This window comes from Hyaena hyaena, unplaced genomic scaffold (assembly GCF_003009895.1).
Source record: "Hyaena hyaena isolate Hyena2069 unplaced genomic scaffold, ASM300989v1 scaffold_56, whole genome shotgun sequence".
Taxonomy (NCBI): Eukaryota; Metazoa; Chordata; class Mammalia; order Carnivora; family Hyaenidae; genus Hyaena; species Hyaena hyaena.
Window position 1 is genome coordinate 1,134,450 of NW_024080688.1, and position 13,977 is coordinate 1,148,426.

The 13,977-nt window shown below is 43.5% G+C and overlaps 1 protein-coding gene across 3 annotated transcripts in view; it reads right to left on the reverse strand.

Moving 5' to 3' along the window:
* The window catches only part of TSEN2 (tRNA splicing endonuclease subunit 2), a 45,923-nt gene that overhangs the window by 4,245 nt on the left and 27,701 nt on the right, over positions 1-13,977 (reverse strand). For all 3 annotated transcript variants that reach the window (XM_039231436.1, XM_039231434.1, XM_039231437.1), the window contains 2 exons: positions 11,135-11,185; positions 8,060-8,198 (listed from right to left, as the gene is read on the reverse strand). In XM_039231436.1, coding sequence (XP_039087367.1) covers positions 8,060-8,198; positions 11,135-11,185 — 190 coding nt within the window. The remainder of the gene's footprint in view (positions 1-8,059; positions 8,199-11,134; positions 11,186-13,977) is intronic.

Here is a 13,977-nt window from a genome sequence, read left to right on the forward strand (position 1 = left end):
TTGGTAATAGAGATGAGTCACCACACACGCCACTTGTGGAATTCAGTCTGCCCTACGGATTTAATCTATGGAGGTCAAAAGCCAGTGCCCAAACGAGCCTGGAGCAGGGACTCTGCCACGTGGACTGCACAGGGGATCCTTCCAAGGCCCATAGTCTGTGGAGGGAGTAGCTATTCGTTCATCAAACCTTGCTCTCCTCTCTTTCCAGGCACACGGCCAGACCATGTCTCTGTTTCCCAAGCAGCCAGGCTAGTCATAAAACTCTCCCACGTACCAAGCCTGTGCTTATTCCTTTTTGAAGGTGACCTTGAAAGGCATGTGGTGAAGACACGGAGCTACAAGGAAGAAGCCTGGGCTCCCGAAGCACCTTTGAGAGTCGACTGGCCCACCACAGACACTGGTTTTGAATTTCACATGCAATGAAATTGTTAGGCCTCTGAGATTTGGGGTTTATATGTAACTATAGCTAAAAGAATTATCTTTACTGATAATTACATCTGTAAGCTTGTGGCCAGTGCAAATTAAAGCAGAAAAACTTTTTATCCATTGAGGAGTTGATAGAATTTTCCTTTTTGGCCCTATCAGTAGTGTAGCTAATCACATTTCCCTTAGGCTCAGCAAGCTCAGAGGCAACTTTACAGCCTGAGTTAGTTATCCTGTAGGATCCTACAGACAATACAGCAACCCTTCACCTACAGTACATTTTCTAGGGTCACATTTCCTTTTTATTATTTTATTTCCTATTTAAAGTATGTTTAAAGGATTTGGCAAGCAGCTCAAATTCACTGTGTAAGGGGCACAAATTAAGTAAATACCCAACAAACAATCTTCAGTTTTCTGAGATGCAGGGGAAGGAAACTACATACTGGAATGAACTTGAATTCAGGAGTTTGTTTCCTGTCCATTCGCTGCCACTCTTGGTGGTGTGACTTTCAAACAAGTTACTAGTATCTCTGGGCCTCAGTTTCCAGATTTACAAAATGAAGAACAAGGGGAAACTGGGACCTTCTCTAGCCCTCAAGCACCATGTTTATGATCAGGCACACATCTTAAATCTCACATGCATCTGCCATGCTGGAATATTCACAGCCTGAAAGCAGCTCTTACCTACATTTGGGTCACTTCAGATGACTGATGATGACGGTATGGTTTAGAAGTTAAATGCATGAACACTGACATCAGAAAGACTCGAGTTCAAGCCTTAGGAGTGTCAAGACGACATGATGACACCCTGTGTTTCAATCTCCTTATTATGAAAAACCTGGTGTAGCGACTGAAGATAGAGGCATTGACATAGTGGCTGGCATAAAATAAAGGCTCAAAATGGTACCTAGGAGAGTAATCCTAATGATGACAGTGCATTCAGAAGGTAAAGTAAAACCGTCCTACAAAAATGCCTCTCAAGCAAAAAGATGAAAACTTCAAGTCTAAGAAATCCCGGGCACTCAAAAAAAAAAGTCTGAAAGAACCAGGAAATGAAGGGAAAGCTCCTTTTTGTAAGTGAATGCCAGGGATGGCTGTGGAAGGAATGACAGAATTACAAAATGAGTAGTACAAGTAATTAATTCAGGCAACTGTTGTAATTATTGGGGAACGAGATATGCACAGTCTCACCCTACTCGTTACTTGTTAATCACAAAAGGAAAAATGTAATTTTACAACAGACATCTGACAACGGTCACTTTGGTCATGTGATCATAAGTAGTCTCATCAACAGTGGGACAGCCTGACATTAAGTACCTCCCAATGGGGCACAATAAATACCCACAGCACCCATGCGTGCTAAAGAATGGTGGGCTGGAGTCTAATGATAAGGAAACAATCATATCTAGAATGTGGGATATCCTCTCAGACTCTTCAAGAAAACTCAACGTCATGAAAAATCAACAAGCTACAGAAACTGTTTTAGATTAAAAAAAGTCACAGAGGCTATAGTAAGGTGAAGTGTGGCCCCCAAAAAGTACGTCCAAGTCTTAATACCTGGATCTGGGAATGCAGCTTTATTTGGAGAAGGTCCTTTGCAGAGACTGGAGTGATGTGGCTATAAGCCAAGGGATGCCCGGCGCTGCCAGAAACACTACAGACAGGGGATTGAATTCCCTCCTGCCTTTGGAGGGAGAGTGGGCCTGTGAGCTGTGGTCTCCAGGACTGTGAGAGAGTTTCTGCTGTTTTAAGCCCCCCAGTATGTAGTAATTTATAATGGCAGCCCTAGCAAAATAAAAGAGAAACCTATAGGGGTGCCCGGATGGCTCAGTTGGTTAGACATTCGACTTCTTCATGGGTCCTAGATCATGCTGACAGCTCAGAGCCTAGAGCCTGCTTCGGATTCGATGTCTCCCTCTCTCTCAAAAATAAAATAAGTGTTAAAAAAAAAAAAACTAAAAAAGAAAAAAGAAAAATTCTGATTTCTCTCAGGTATTGTACGATATTACAGTTATGCAGGAGAACATCCCTATTCTTATGAGCTACGTGCAGAAATACTATGGCTTATTTGCACAGATGTGGAAAACATTAAAATATTTAAAAAACTTGACTAGAAAAAAACCCAAGAGAGTCCTGCAGGAAAGAACCAAAAAGGGAGACGGAAGAAGGCTGTTCTGTGAGGAGGACAGAGGAGCTGCTCTGAAGCCTCCCCCTGGTGGGAGAGCGGTTCTCAGTCTCCAGGCGGGGTGCCAAGCCCGGGGATGGTTCCCTCGGGCTCTGGGAACCCTCTAACTCTGCTGGCTCTTTTTTTTTTTTTAATGTTTATTTATTTTTGAGAGAGAGACAGAGACAGAGAGGCAGAGACAGAGAGAGAGAGCAAGGGGCAGAGAGAGGAGGACACAGAATCTGCAGCAGCTCCAGGCTCCGAGCTCTCAGCACAGAGCCCAACATGGGGCTCGAACCCACGAACTGTGAGATCATGACCTGAGCCCCAGTTGGACACTTAACCGACTGAGCCCCCAGTTGCCCCATAACTCTGCTGGCTTCTAACAGCTGCTGTCATTCCACTTGTCCCTCCACTTCTCATTTGCAAGCAGCTGTGAAATCACATGACCAAACTTAGTCAATGCAAATCTAAAACTGGAGTGTGTGGGAAGGAGGCTTGGGAGTAACTACATCTTAAGTCACACCAACCAGTAGCTGCCTGCGTCAGGAAAAACAAATCTACACCTGGTGCTGCACGTTACCTTCCTGGGGCGCAACAGCAGCTCCGTGTGGTGGAAGCACACAGAGATCGGACCCGACAGCCAATCTCTGCACTTACGTGCTGTGGGACCCTTGGCGACTCCCTTGACCCTTTAAAGCCATAATTTCCTCAGCGTCCTATAAAAGGAGGTGAATAACACATGCCTCACAGGAGTACCAGAGGTAAATAAGAGGAGGGAAGGAAAGCACCAAGGCAAAGTGCCCGGTCGTGGGAAGAGCCGGCAGCTGTGGGAGCTTCTGGGTGGGGAATGTAAGGGAAGGCTCCCACTTGGTTTCTAGTCTAGTTTTCATCAGTGGGTGATCAAGGTCAAGTAGCTGGGCAGCTGCCCCTGATTTGAGATCCATATCACTAGCTCGCAGTACCGCTCCTGGAATGAAATGTGACTGACAAGATTTATTCATGGGAAGAGTTTCCCTGATAAGATGTGAATTTCATAAGGGCCCTTTGTCATGAGTCATTACCTCTGTAAACAGAAACAATGGTCAAGAGAGGATGTCCTGGGTTTAACCTGTGTTGGCAGTTCTAGGGCATGTGTGATCAGGTCACCAGCCCTCAAAATAATATTGTTAAAAAACAGCAGCCACTGAGGAACTGTGCCCAGAGAAGAGGTGAAGTTTAGGAAACTGTGCCTCTTTTTAAATTTTGTTTTGTTTTGTTTTTTGAGAGAGAGAGAGAGACCGAGAGAGAGCGTGACAGAGAGCATATGTGAATGAGGGAGGGGGTGAGGAGCAGAGAGAGAGAGAGAGAGAGAGAGAGAGAGAGAGAGAGAGAGAAAATCTTAAGCAGGCTCTATGTTCGGTGCAGAGCCTGATATCAGGATCGATATCACAACTGTGAGATCATGACCTGAGCTGAAATCAAGAGTCAGATGGTTAACTGACTGAGCCACTCAGGGGCCCCTACTTTTTTTTTTTTTTTAAGATTTTAAGTAATCTCTACACCCAATGTGGGGCTCAAACTCACATCCCTGAGATCAAGAGTCGCAGGCTCTCCCGAATGAGCCAGCCAGGCACCCCAGGAAGCCGTTCTTCCTTTCCCAGGCTAGCACTGCTCATGAACCTCTGCTACAGCAGGGACTGTAAAGACACCTTTCATGCCACTGCCGGGCCAGAGGCCGGGTCTCCTATTAATTACACAAGCAGCTTGAAGTTATGTGATAGACCCAGCTGTAGCAAAGGCCTCCAGGGAGTTGGAAAATAGCAACTGTTTCATTTCTTTAAAAAAAAAAAAATCTGTCCTTTCAACCATCCCCATGAGGCACTTTGTTTTAAAATTACTCTTCATTCAAAAATATGGCTTAGTATTGAAAATACATGAGTTAAGTATGCTTAGAAGGCACTCAACAAAGGCCCGTGTCCCCTGCAACTTTTTAGTTTTTATAAAGAAGATGTTATATATATATATAAAGATATAAAGATATATATAAAAGATATATAAAACATATATATGTATATACATGTATGTTATGGCATTATCCATGTTACATGATGAGCAAATGGAAACTCAGAGAGATGAAGTAACCTACTTGAGATCACACAATAAAGAGGCAGAGCTGGCTGTGAACCCAGAGAGCTCCCTTTACTAGCCCCTGCTGCTTCTGAATGTATCCCTGCAGCCTTCTTGACTGGAAAGTTCTAACTCAGGTTTCACTCATATAATGAGAAAGCTGAAGAAGACCTGCCAAGCGTTTACAGTGAGTGGCTATTCTTACAGGGGTGTGGAAAGGAGAACAGGGCAGGAAGCCAAGGAGGGAAAAACAGGCACCTGACTTATTCAGGCATTGTTAACTGCGGCCAGCACAATTACGGGGACACCCAGCAAACTAATCTCAAGCTGGTCCTGATGATTCGTGTGGTAGCCCTGAGCTGGGGTATCTGTGCCTGAAATCCAGTCACAGAACGAACAAAAGAAATCATTTATCTTAGAGGGATAGAAACTCCTTAACTTTTACTTTGGACTGCTGACACCGTCCCTCCCTGCTTGAGAGTTTAGTGAAAGGTTAGGACTCTTGACCCATAAAAACACACCATCTACAAACACAGCATTTTGTATTGTGTTGGATCCTCCCCAAAACTACCCTATGATTCCTGGTTAAACACAGTTTAGAGCATTTACACACTTAAAAGACGGAATGGGCTTTCTTTGGGTATTTAAAAAGGCTCAAAGCATTTGGAAGGAGCATATGACATAGGTCAAAAAACCTCAGGAGCCATGGCTTCTTGGAAGACCTTTCAAATATCTTGAGGTTTTTGTTTGAACCTCACAAACAATTCTGAAAAGCATCCAGGAAGCACCCTCACTTGGCAGATGTGGGAAGTGAGTTTAAGGGACTTGGCAGACGCTAGTGCCGGGCACAGGCCTTAGGACCCACGTGCACTCACCGTGCCCGGGGCTCTCGGAGCCGCTTCCACAACAACAACTCCAAATTTGTACATGAGGGCTCTCCTGTGCTCTAAAATCATCTCTTTACGGATTCTCCACTGGACTTACTACGTCCAAAGCATGAATCCATGTATGTAAGCGTTATCCCTGATTCCTCTTAAATGAAGTTCCTACAGGGGCACCTGGGTGGCTCAGTCGGTGAAGCGTCCGACTTCGGCTCAGGTCATGATCTCAGGGTTTGTGGGTTCGAGCCCTGCATTGGGCTCTGTGCTGACAGCTCAGAGCCTGGAGCCTGCTTCAGATTCTGTGTCTCCCTCTCTCTCTGACCCTCCCCTGCTCACACTCTCTCTCTCAGAAATAAACATTAAAAAAAAAAATGAAGTTCCTACATCCATTCTGCCTGCAGGGCTGGTTGGGCTCAGTGGCCCTAACAAAGTCTATCTGCTAACATTTTTACCCCCTGCCCCTCATCCCACAGTCTACCAGTAACAGAACAGACAGAGGGTCCTATTCATTTAAGTCACTCCTTTACTCTAACTCTCCCAAGACTTCTAATCACCAGAATGACAACCAGGCCTTACGTGATCTGCCTCAGCTTAACTCGTAGACATCACCTCATGTAACTCTCCCCTAGGATCTCTAAGTTCTAGACACACTATATTTACGCTGTTCCTGAGACTTCCCTGCCTCAGGGCCTTTGTGCTTGCTGTTCCCTCTGTGCCTACCATGTTCTTCACTCTTCCCCTGGGATCTCTGAGTTCTAGACACCCTGTTTTTATGTTGTTCCTGAAACTGACTGAGCTTGTTCCTGCCTCAGGGCCTTTGCACTTGCTGTTCACGCTGGGTCTCCCACATTCTTAACTGACCTTTTCCCTACTGTGGTCACCTTTTGTTTGTTTTCGGTCACATCTTTTCAGAGACTTTTCCTACCTTTCTTGACTCTCTACACCTCTACTCTGTTTTATTTTTCTTAGTCCCTGGAACTACATTATATATTTACTTGTTTGCTTATTCATCTCCCCAGCCAGAATGTACGCAGCTCCATTAAGGCAGCTTTGTGTTTGTCTCACTCACTCTGTGTTCCTGGCACCTAAAAAGACCTGGCCCACAGGTGAGTCTCCATTATTATCTGTTGAATGAAGGGCTCATCAGGTCCAGAAGTCTTACTTTAAGATAAGAAGGTGCAGTTTCTAAGAGCCTGGGCTCCAGAATGTAAAAGCCCAGCTCTGTAAGTTACTGGCCCTGGAAACTGTTAGGGCACATGGCCCATTCACAACTGCAGTCTCACCATCAGAAAAAATGAGAATAATAAGAGTATCCTTTGCTGCTTTAGGGATTAAATAAGATAATGAATTTTTTTTTTTTTAGTGGTATATTTGTCTATTTTATTTTAACCCTTACATGAAATATTTTCAAACATACAAGTATCAAATAGCATAATGAACTCTTATGTACCCATTACTTGGCTTCAATAATATTTCAACATTTCCCCAGTCCTATTCTATCTATTCTTCCCACCTCACCACCTTGAGGTATATTTATTTATTTATTTATTTATTTTTTTGCTCTTTATTTTATTTTATTTTATTTTACTTTATTTTATTTTTTATTTTTATTTATTTTTATTTTTTTTATTTTTTTTTTACAAATAGTTTATTGTCAAATTAGTTTCTACATAACACTCAGTGCTCATCCCCAAAGTGCCCTCCTCCATGCCCATCCCCCCCTCCTCCCCACATCCATCAGTCCTCAGTTTTTGTCAGCATTCAAGAGTCTCTCATGGTTTGCCTCTCTCCCTTTCCCCCGCCATTTCCGCCCTTCTTCTCCCCCTTGTTCCTCCGTCAAGTTCCTCCTAATCCTCCTATACGTGCAAACATATGATATTTGTCCTTCACTGCCTGACTTATTTCGCACAGCATAACACCCTCAAGGTCCATCCATGTTGCTACACATGGCCAGATTTCATTGTTTCTCATTGCCATGTAGTATTCCATGGTATAGATAAACCACATCTTCTTGATCCATTCATCTGTTGATGGACAATAAGATAATGAATTTTAAAACGTTTGACACATAGTAGGTGCTCAACGAATGGTAGCTGTGATTATTCTTCTAATTCTGTGATTATTCTCATTTGCCAGATGAGACAATGAAGCCTAGAGGATGAGGGACTCCCCAAATCACAGGAGTGAGGGGCTAATGAGAGGAGGGGGCAGGGCTGTAAAACTCTCTTCAGATTACAGAATGAGTGAGGGAGAAAGCTTGAACATTTAGGCCTCCAGGCTTCTATCCCCAGGGGGGCCCCTTAGATTTCCTTTTCACTCTTCCAGGACAAACCCTCCACTCCACTCCAAATGTTCTTATCTGAGCCAGCAGGAAGGCATCATCTTAGAAACAACAAGCACCAGTACATAACCAGTTCCGTCTCCACCCCGGGGTCTGCTGCGAACCCTGGTCCTCGTACCTACCGAGTCAAGAATTACTTACGTAAATCGGTCCCATACTTCAGTCCCACTTTGGGGACCCAGCCCTTGCTTCGGAAGTAATGGTATGCCATGTACGTAGTCCTGAATGTGGGCTGAACGACAGGGAAAGCTTTCCAGAGCTTCAGGATTGCTAAAGGCTCCTGATGACAGTAAAAAACAACCAAAAAAACAAACAGAGGGGTCTGATTACGTATGTCAACTCATCATTCACCTGGTGAAGGGGACGTCCACACTGAGCGCGGAGCAGAGGCAGTTACCACCGTACCCACAGCAGCGGGACTTATGCTGGCTGGGTGGCAGCACCAGATATAGGCCCGAAGGCAGGTGTGCCTCAAGGGGAAAATACACATGGAATCTCAAAGACTTGGTAGGAAAACAAGAAAGTAAACTATCTCAGTAAGTTTGGAATTTCTAAGTTAAACAAATTTTGCAAATAATATAAATTAGTTTCACCTGTCTTTTTTCTCCTACCCACGCTCCCTCTTATTTTTATGAGAGAGAAAGCATGTGCACGTGTGAGCTGGGGAGAGGGGCGGAGAGGGAGAAAGAATCTGGAGCAGGCTCCATGCTGCAGCCCGAGACCCTCAGATCAATGACCTGAGCGGAAACCAAGAGGTAGACGCTCAATGGACTTATCCACCCAGGCGCCCTTTCAACCCCTTTAATGTGGCTACTAGAAAATTTTAAAAATGACCCACCTGGCTCCCATCTGAGGCTAATATTTATTTCTGCCAGAGAAAACCGGCCCGGAGGGCCTGGGAGAGGCCGGGAGGAGGGAGGAGGCCGGCGCAAGGGGCCGGTGGGGGCCTGCGGGAGGTGGGCAGGTGTGGAACACTCCGGCCAAGGGCACAAGTGTGTGCCTCGAGCTCGAGGGTGACACGCCCAGCACAGCCGGAGGGCAGCACGCTCCGAACTTTTCACACACCACGTGAGTAGCTACCGTGTGTCAGGCCACATTCAGAAAAGCCAAAATGTAATTCTGTAAAAGCTTAAAAAAAAAAAAAAAGATGCTCCGTTTAGTCCCTGAAACTGGAGGCACAGTGAGTAACCGACTGCTTCAAAGGGAACGGAGTTCCTGTAGGGGACGTGAAGAGACTGAGAACGGCTTGCTTCAGAGAACAGTCCGTTTTTTGGACGGTTTAGGGCTCAGTCAGTCAGACTTGGCCGAGTATGTCTCAGCCTAAGATTTTAAATCCATAAATAGGTGCTAGAGGTTTTTTTCTTCTCCTTATTCTTTTTTTTTTTTTTTGCAGTTGTTCCTAAGATAGAAACTCCATGTAAGTGTGGCCTTTATTTTTTTATTTTATGTATTTATTTTTGAGAGAAAGAGAGAGAGAGCGAGCGAGCGAGCATGCGCAAGTGAGCAAAGGGCAGGGAGAGAGAATCCCGGGGGGGGAGGGGAGAGAGTGAGAGGGAGGGGGAGAGAGAGAAGTGGGGCTCACCAGAAGCAGTGTTCGTGTTTTGCCCGAAGCGGGGCTGGTGTTCGCCAGAAGTGGGGCATGAGCTCACACAATGTGGGGCTCAAACTTATGAACCATGAGATTATGACCTGAGCCAAAGTCAGATGCTTAACGACCGAGCCAGCCAGGTGCCCCTACGCGTGGCCGTTCAATCCTCAGGAAAGGAAACACTCAGGCTCCTCCAACAACACACAGTGTGGCAGGAAGGCCGAACTTCCAATATGGATAGCCCGGCAAGTTTCAGAGGCTGAGGATTCTACGTAGCAGTGCAATGTTCTGACAGATTTTGGCTAAGGCCTGGGGAGGACGCAAGGTGGGCTAAGAATGGCCACCATCTGTGAAAATGAGGCACCCATCAGGCGACATCTGTTTCTAAACCACTGGAATACTTGTGAAAAGAATTTATATAATTGGAATTTGATTAATGATAAAATTATGCACTCCTAGGTACAAAATGTAATTCTCTATTTATTGTTCTGCTTACCTTTCTCCTTTTAATTTTAATTTCATTTGAATTATTTTGAATAGGTATTTTATTCATATGCATAAAGTGTACAGTGAAGTCTCCCCTTCTATCTGTGCGCCCAGCCTGCCAACGCCTCTACCAGAAGCTAAGCAATGGTATCGGCTTCCTGTGGGACTTGCTAAGGGCAGCAGGCTACAGTGCACATCACGGCTTTGGGAATGCCCTGACACAGCTTCAATTATTAGGTCTAACCGGACTAGCTGTGTGACCCTGGCTGGGTTCTTTCCTTCGTCTGAGCGTCAGATACCTTCTCTGTAGAATTCTTATCAGGCAGAAGCAAGGATATGCAGGTTAAGGTACCCAACACACAGCCTTTACTAAAGTTGGTGCTAAACACTGGCAGCTTTAATTTTTGTTCCTAATTTTTAGTACTTTTCTAATAGATTTCCTGATTATTATTTAAGATATTGCTCTGCTCCTAGTCTGGGAATGAAATCCAATCTAAAAGAGTCAAAGCTGGCTTCTGCCTTAATAGTCCCAGTTCAGGACCCAAAGCCTAAATGTACAGAAAAAAATCTGATCCAATTTTACTGGGTGAAAGTAGGCACGTTTGTATTATAGCAATGTGAAAATTATCACAAGCTGCTTTCAACATCAGGAAAAAAACTTTTTTTGATGTTTACGTTTGAGAGACAGAGAACGAGTGAGGCGGAGAGTCAGAGAGAGCGAGACACAGAATCTGAAGCAGGCTCCAGGCTCTGAGCTGTCAGCATAGAGCCTGACGTAGGGCTTGAACTCAGACTGTGAGATCAAGACCTGAGTCAAAGTCAGGTGTTCAACTGACTGACTCACCCAGGCACCCCTGGGAAAAAAACTGTTTAATGTTTATTTATTTTTGAGAGAGAGCGAGAGAGAGCAGGAGAGAGAGAGCAAGTGCACATGCAAGTAAGCAGGAGAAGGGCAGAGAGAGAGGCAAACACAGATTCCGAAGCAGGCTCCAGGTTCTGACCTGTCAGCACAGAGCCCATACAGGGCTCGAACCCATGAACTGTGAGATCATGAACTGAGCCAAAGTTGGACACCCAACCAATTGAGCCATGGAGGCGCCAGGAAAGTTTTAGGTGGACTGTATCTAAATAAGACATCTTACCTTCTCATAGTAGATACTGAGACATCCTAGAGCATAGACCAGGAAAAAGGCCTAAAACCAGAGCAAGCAGAAAATGCTCATTAACTGTCCCACATTCCTGAGTAGTTATTTTACAGACTGATTTCTCTTTGCCTCAAGTACAAACTAATGTCCTTAAATCATCTTCATAATGGTCACACATTTTCTTAACATAAATGACTCAGGCATATTTCAAGGATTTAATACTTATTTTTAAGAGAGAGACAAAGACAGAATGTGAGCAGGGCAGGGGCGAGAGAGAGGGAGACACAGAATCTGAAGCAGGATCCAGGCTCTGAGCTGTCAGCACAGAGCCCGACACGGGACTTGAGCTCAAGAACTGTGAGATCATGACCTAAGCCAAAGTCAGACACTTAACTGACTGAGCCACCAATGTGACCCAAATTCAAGGATTTAAAAACCATCTAAGAAAATATGAAAGTCACAAATTGGTTAAAAATCAACAAAAACCAAAGCATTTGTATATTATTTCCATGTATTTTCCCCCTTAAAAATCACATACTAAACTGAAAAATGATGTAAATAGCTGTAGCAACAGAAATCTTTGCTCACTAGATTCTCCTCTGTAAAATTAAATAACCATATTAAACTGAGAAAAAAATTTACAGAAAGAAATGTATGAAAATTTGTGAAAAGTAGGCAGTGCAGATTTGGCTCGTGTAACAAAACATGAGTTTTTCAGTCACATGCGCAGTAAAGTGATTTCCTATTAAGTAATCCCTATCTTTCCATGAACTTCATTATATAGTAATGTGTTTTTTCCCCCAAATGTTTATTTTTGAGAGAGAACCAGCATGAGTTGGAGAGGGGCACAGAGAGAGGACAGAGGATCTGAAGCAGGCTCTTTTGCTGACAGCAGAGCCTGATGTGAGGTTCAACCTCATAAACCATGAGATCATGACCTGAGCTGGTCAGATGCTTAACCGACTAAGCCACCCAGGCACCCCCATTATACAGTAACATGTTTTATTTGTATGAAGAGGCAGGAGGAAAAGCAAAGAAAGTCAGCTCTAGTTGAGTAAAATCATACTTAGATAGAAATAAAAATAGTTTTTTAAAAAAGTTCATTTATCTTTTTGAATAACCTTATACCCAACATGGGGTATAAACTCCCAACCCCGACTACCGACTGAGCCAGCCAGGTGCCCCAATAGCTTTCTGATAAAAGTTAAGGCAATGGATAGCACCAAATAGGCCCTGTTTTTCATTCTACTTGTAGAGGGGAAGAGGATTCACGTTTACATCTGAACAGACTTATGCGATATTGTTGTGTACTAATGGCTAAATGGTGGCTATTAGTACTCGGTTACTTTCTGTATAAAGATGAGGATGGGAGATTAATTTATAACCAAATGACAAACATTCTGCTGCCGCTGCCTGTCACAGATGAGGAGGGCCCTCTTATGCAGTGTGGTGACTGAGACGCAGTCCCCGGCCAGAAAGGAATGACAGGTTTTTATCAAGAAAGGATGCTGTATTTTGGCAAATGCTTTCTCTGCATCTATTGAGAGGATCATGTGCTGAATTGGAAAAATATGCAGCCAAGAATTCCTTATCCAGCAAGGCTTTCATTCAAAATAGAAGGAAAGATAAAGAAATTCCCAGAGAAACAAAAACTAAAGGAGTTTGTGACCACTAAACCAGCTCTGCAAGAAATTTTAAGGGGGACTCTTTGAGTGGAGAGAAAACAAAACAAAAAACACCAAAAGCAACAAAGACTAGAAAGGACCAGAGAACATCACCAGAAACAACAATTCTACATGCAACACAATGGCAACACATTTCTATTTCAATAATCACTCTAAATGTAAATGGACTAAATGCTCTTTTGGCAATACCAAAAGACACAGGGTATTAGAATGGATCAAAAAACACAAGGCTCCTCGATATACTGGCTACAAGAAACTCATTTTAGACCTAAAGACATCTGCAGATTGAAAGTAAGGGGATGGAGAACCATGTATCATGCTACTGGATGGCAAAAGAAGGCCAGAATAGTCATACGTATATCAGACAAACTAGATTTTAAAACAAAGACTGTAATAAGAGATGAAGAAGTACATTATATCATAATGAAGGGGCCTATCCACCAAGAAGGTCTAAGAATTCCAAATATTTATGCCCCCAACTTGGCACACCCAAATATGTAAATCAATTAATCACAAACATAAAGAACTCATTGATAAATAATACCGTAATAGTAGGGGACTTTCACATCCTACTTATAGCAATGGACAGATGATCTAAGCAGAATATCGAAAGGAAATAATGTCTTTGAATGGCACGATGGACTGAATGGACTTAACAGACATTTTCAGAACATTTCACCCTAAAACAGCAGAACACACATTTTTCTCAAGTGCACATGGAACATTGCAGAAAAGATCACATACTAGGTCACAAATCAGCCCTCAACAATTAAAAAAGATCGATATGTCCTGCATATTTTTAGACCACAATGCTATGAAAGTTGAAATCAACCATGAGAAGAAGTTTGGAAAGACCATGAATACTTGGAGATTAAAGAACATCCTACTAAAGAATGAATGGGTTAACCAAGAAATTAAAGAGGAAATTAACAAGTACATGGAAGCCAATGAAAGTTGAAAACGTGACAGTCCAAAACCTCTGGGTTGCAGCAAAGGTTGTCATAAGATGGATATTTAGAGCAATCCAGGCCTTCCTAAAGAAGAAATAGATGTCTCAGATACACAACCTAGCCTTACTCCTAAAGGAGCTGGAAAAAGACAGCAAATAAAACCCAAACTGAGCAGAAAAAGGGAAACAGTAAAGATTAGAGGAGA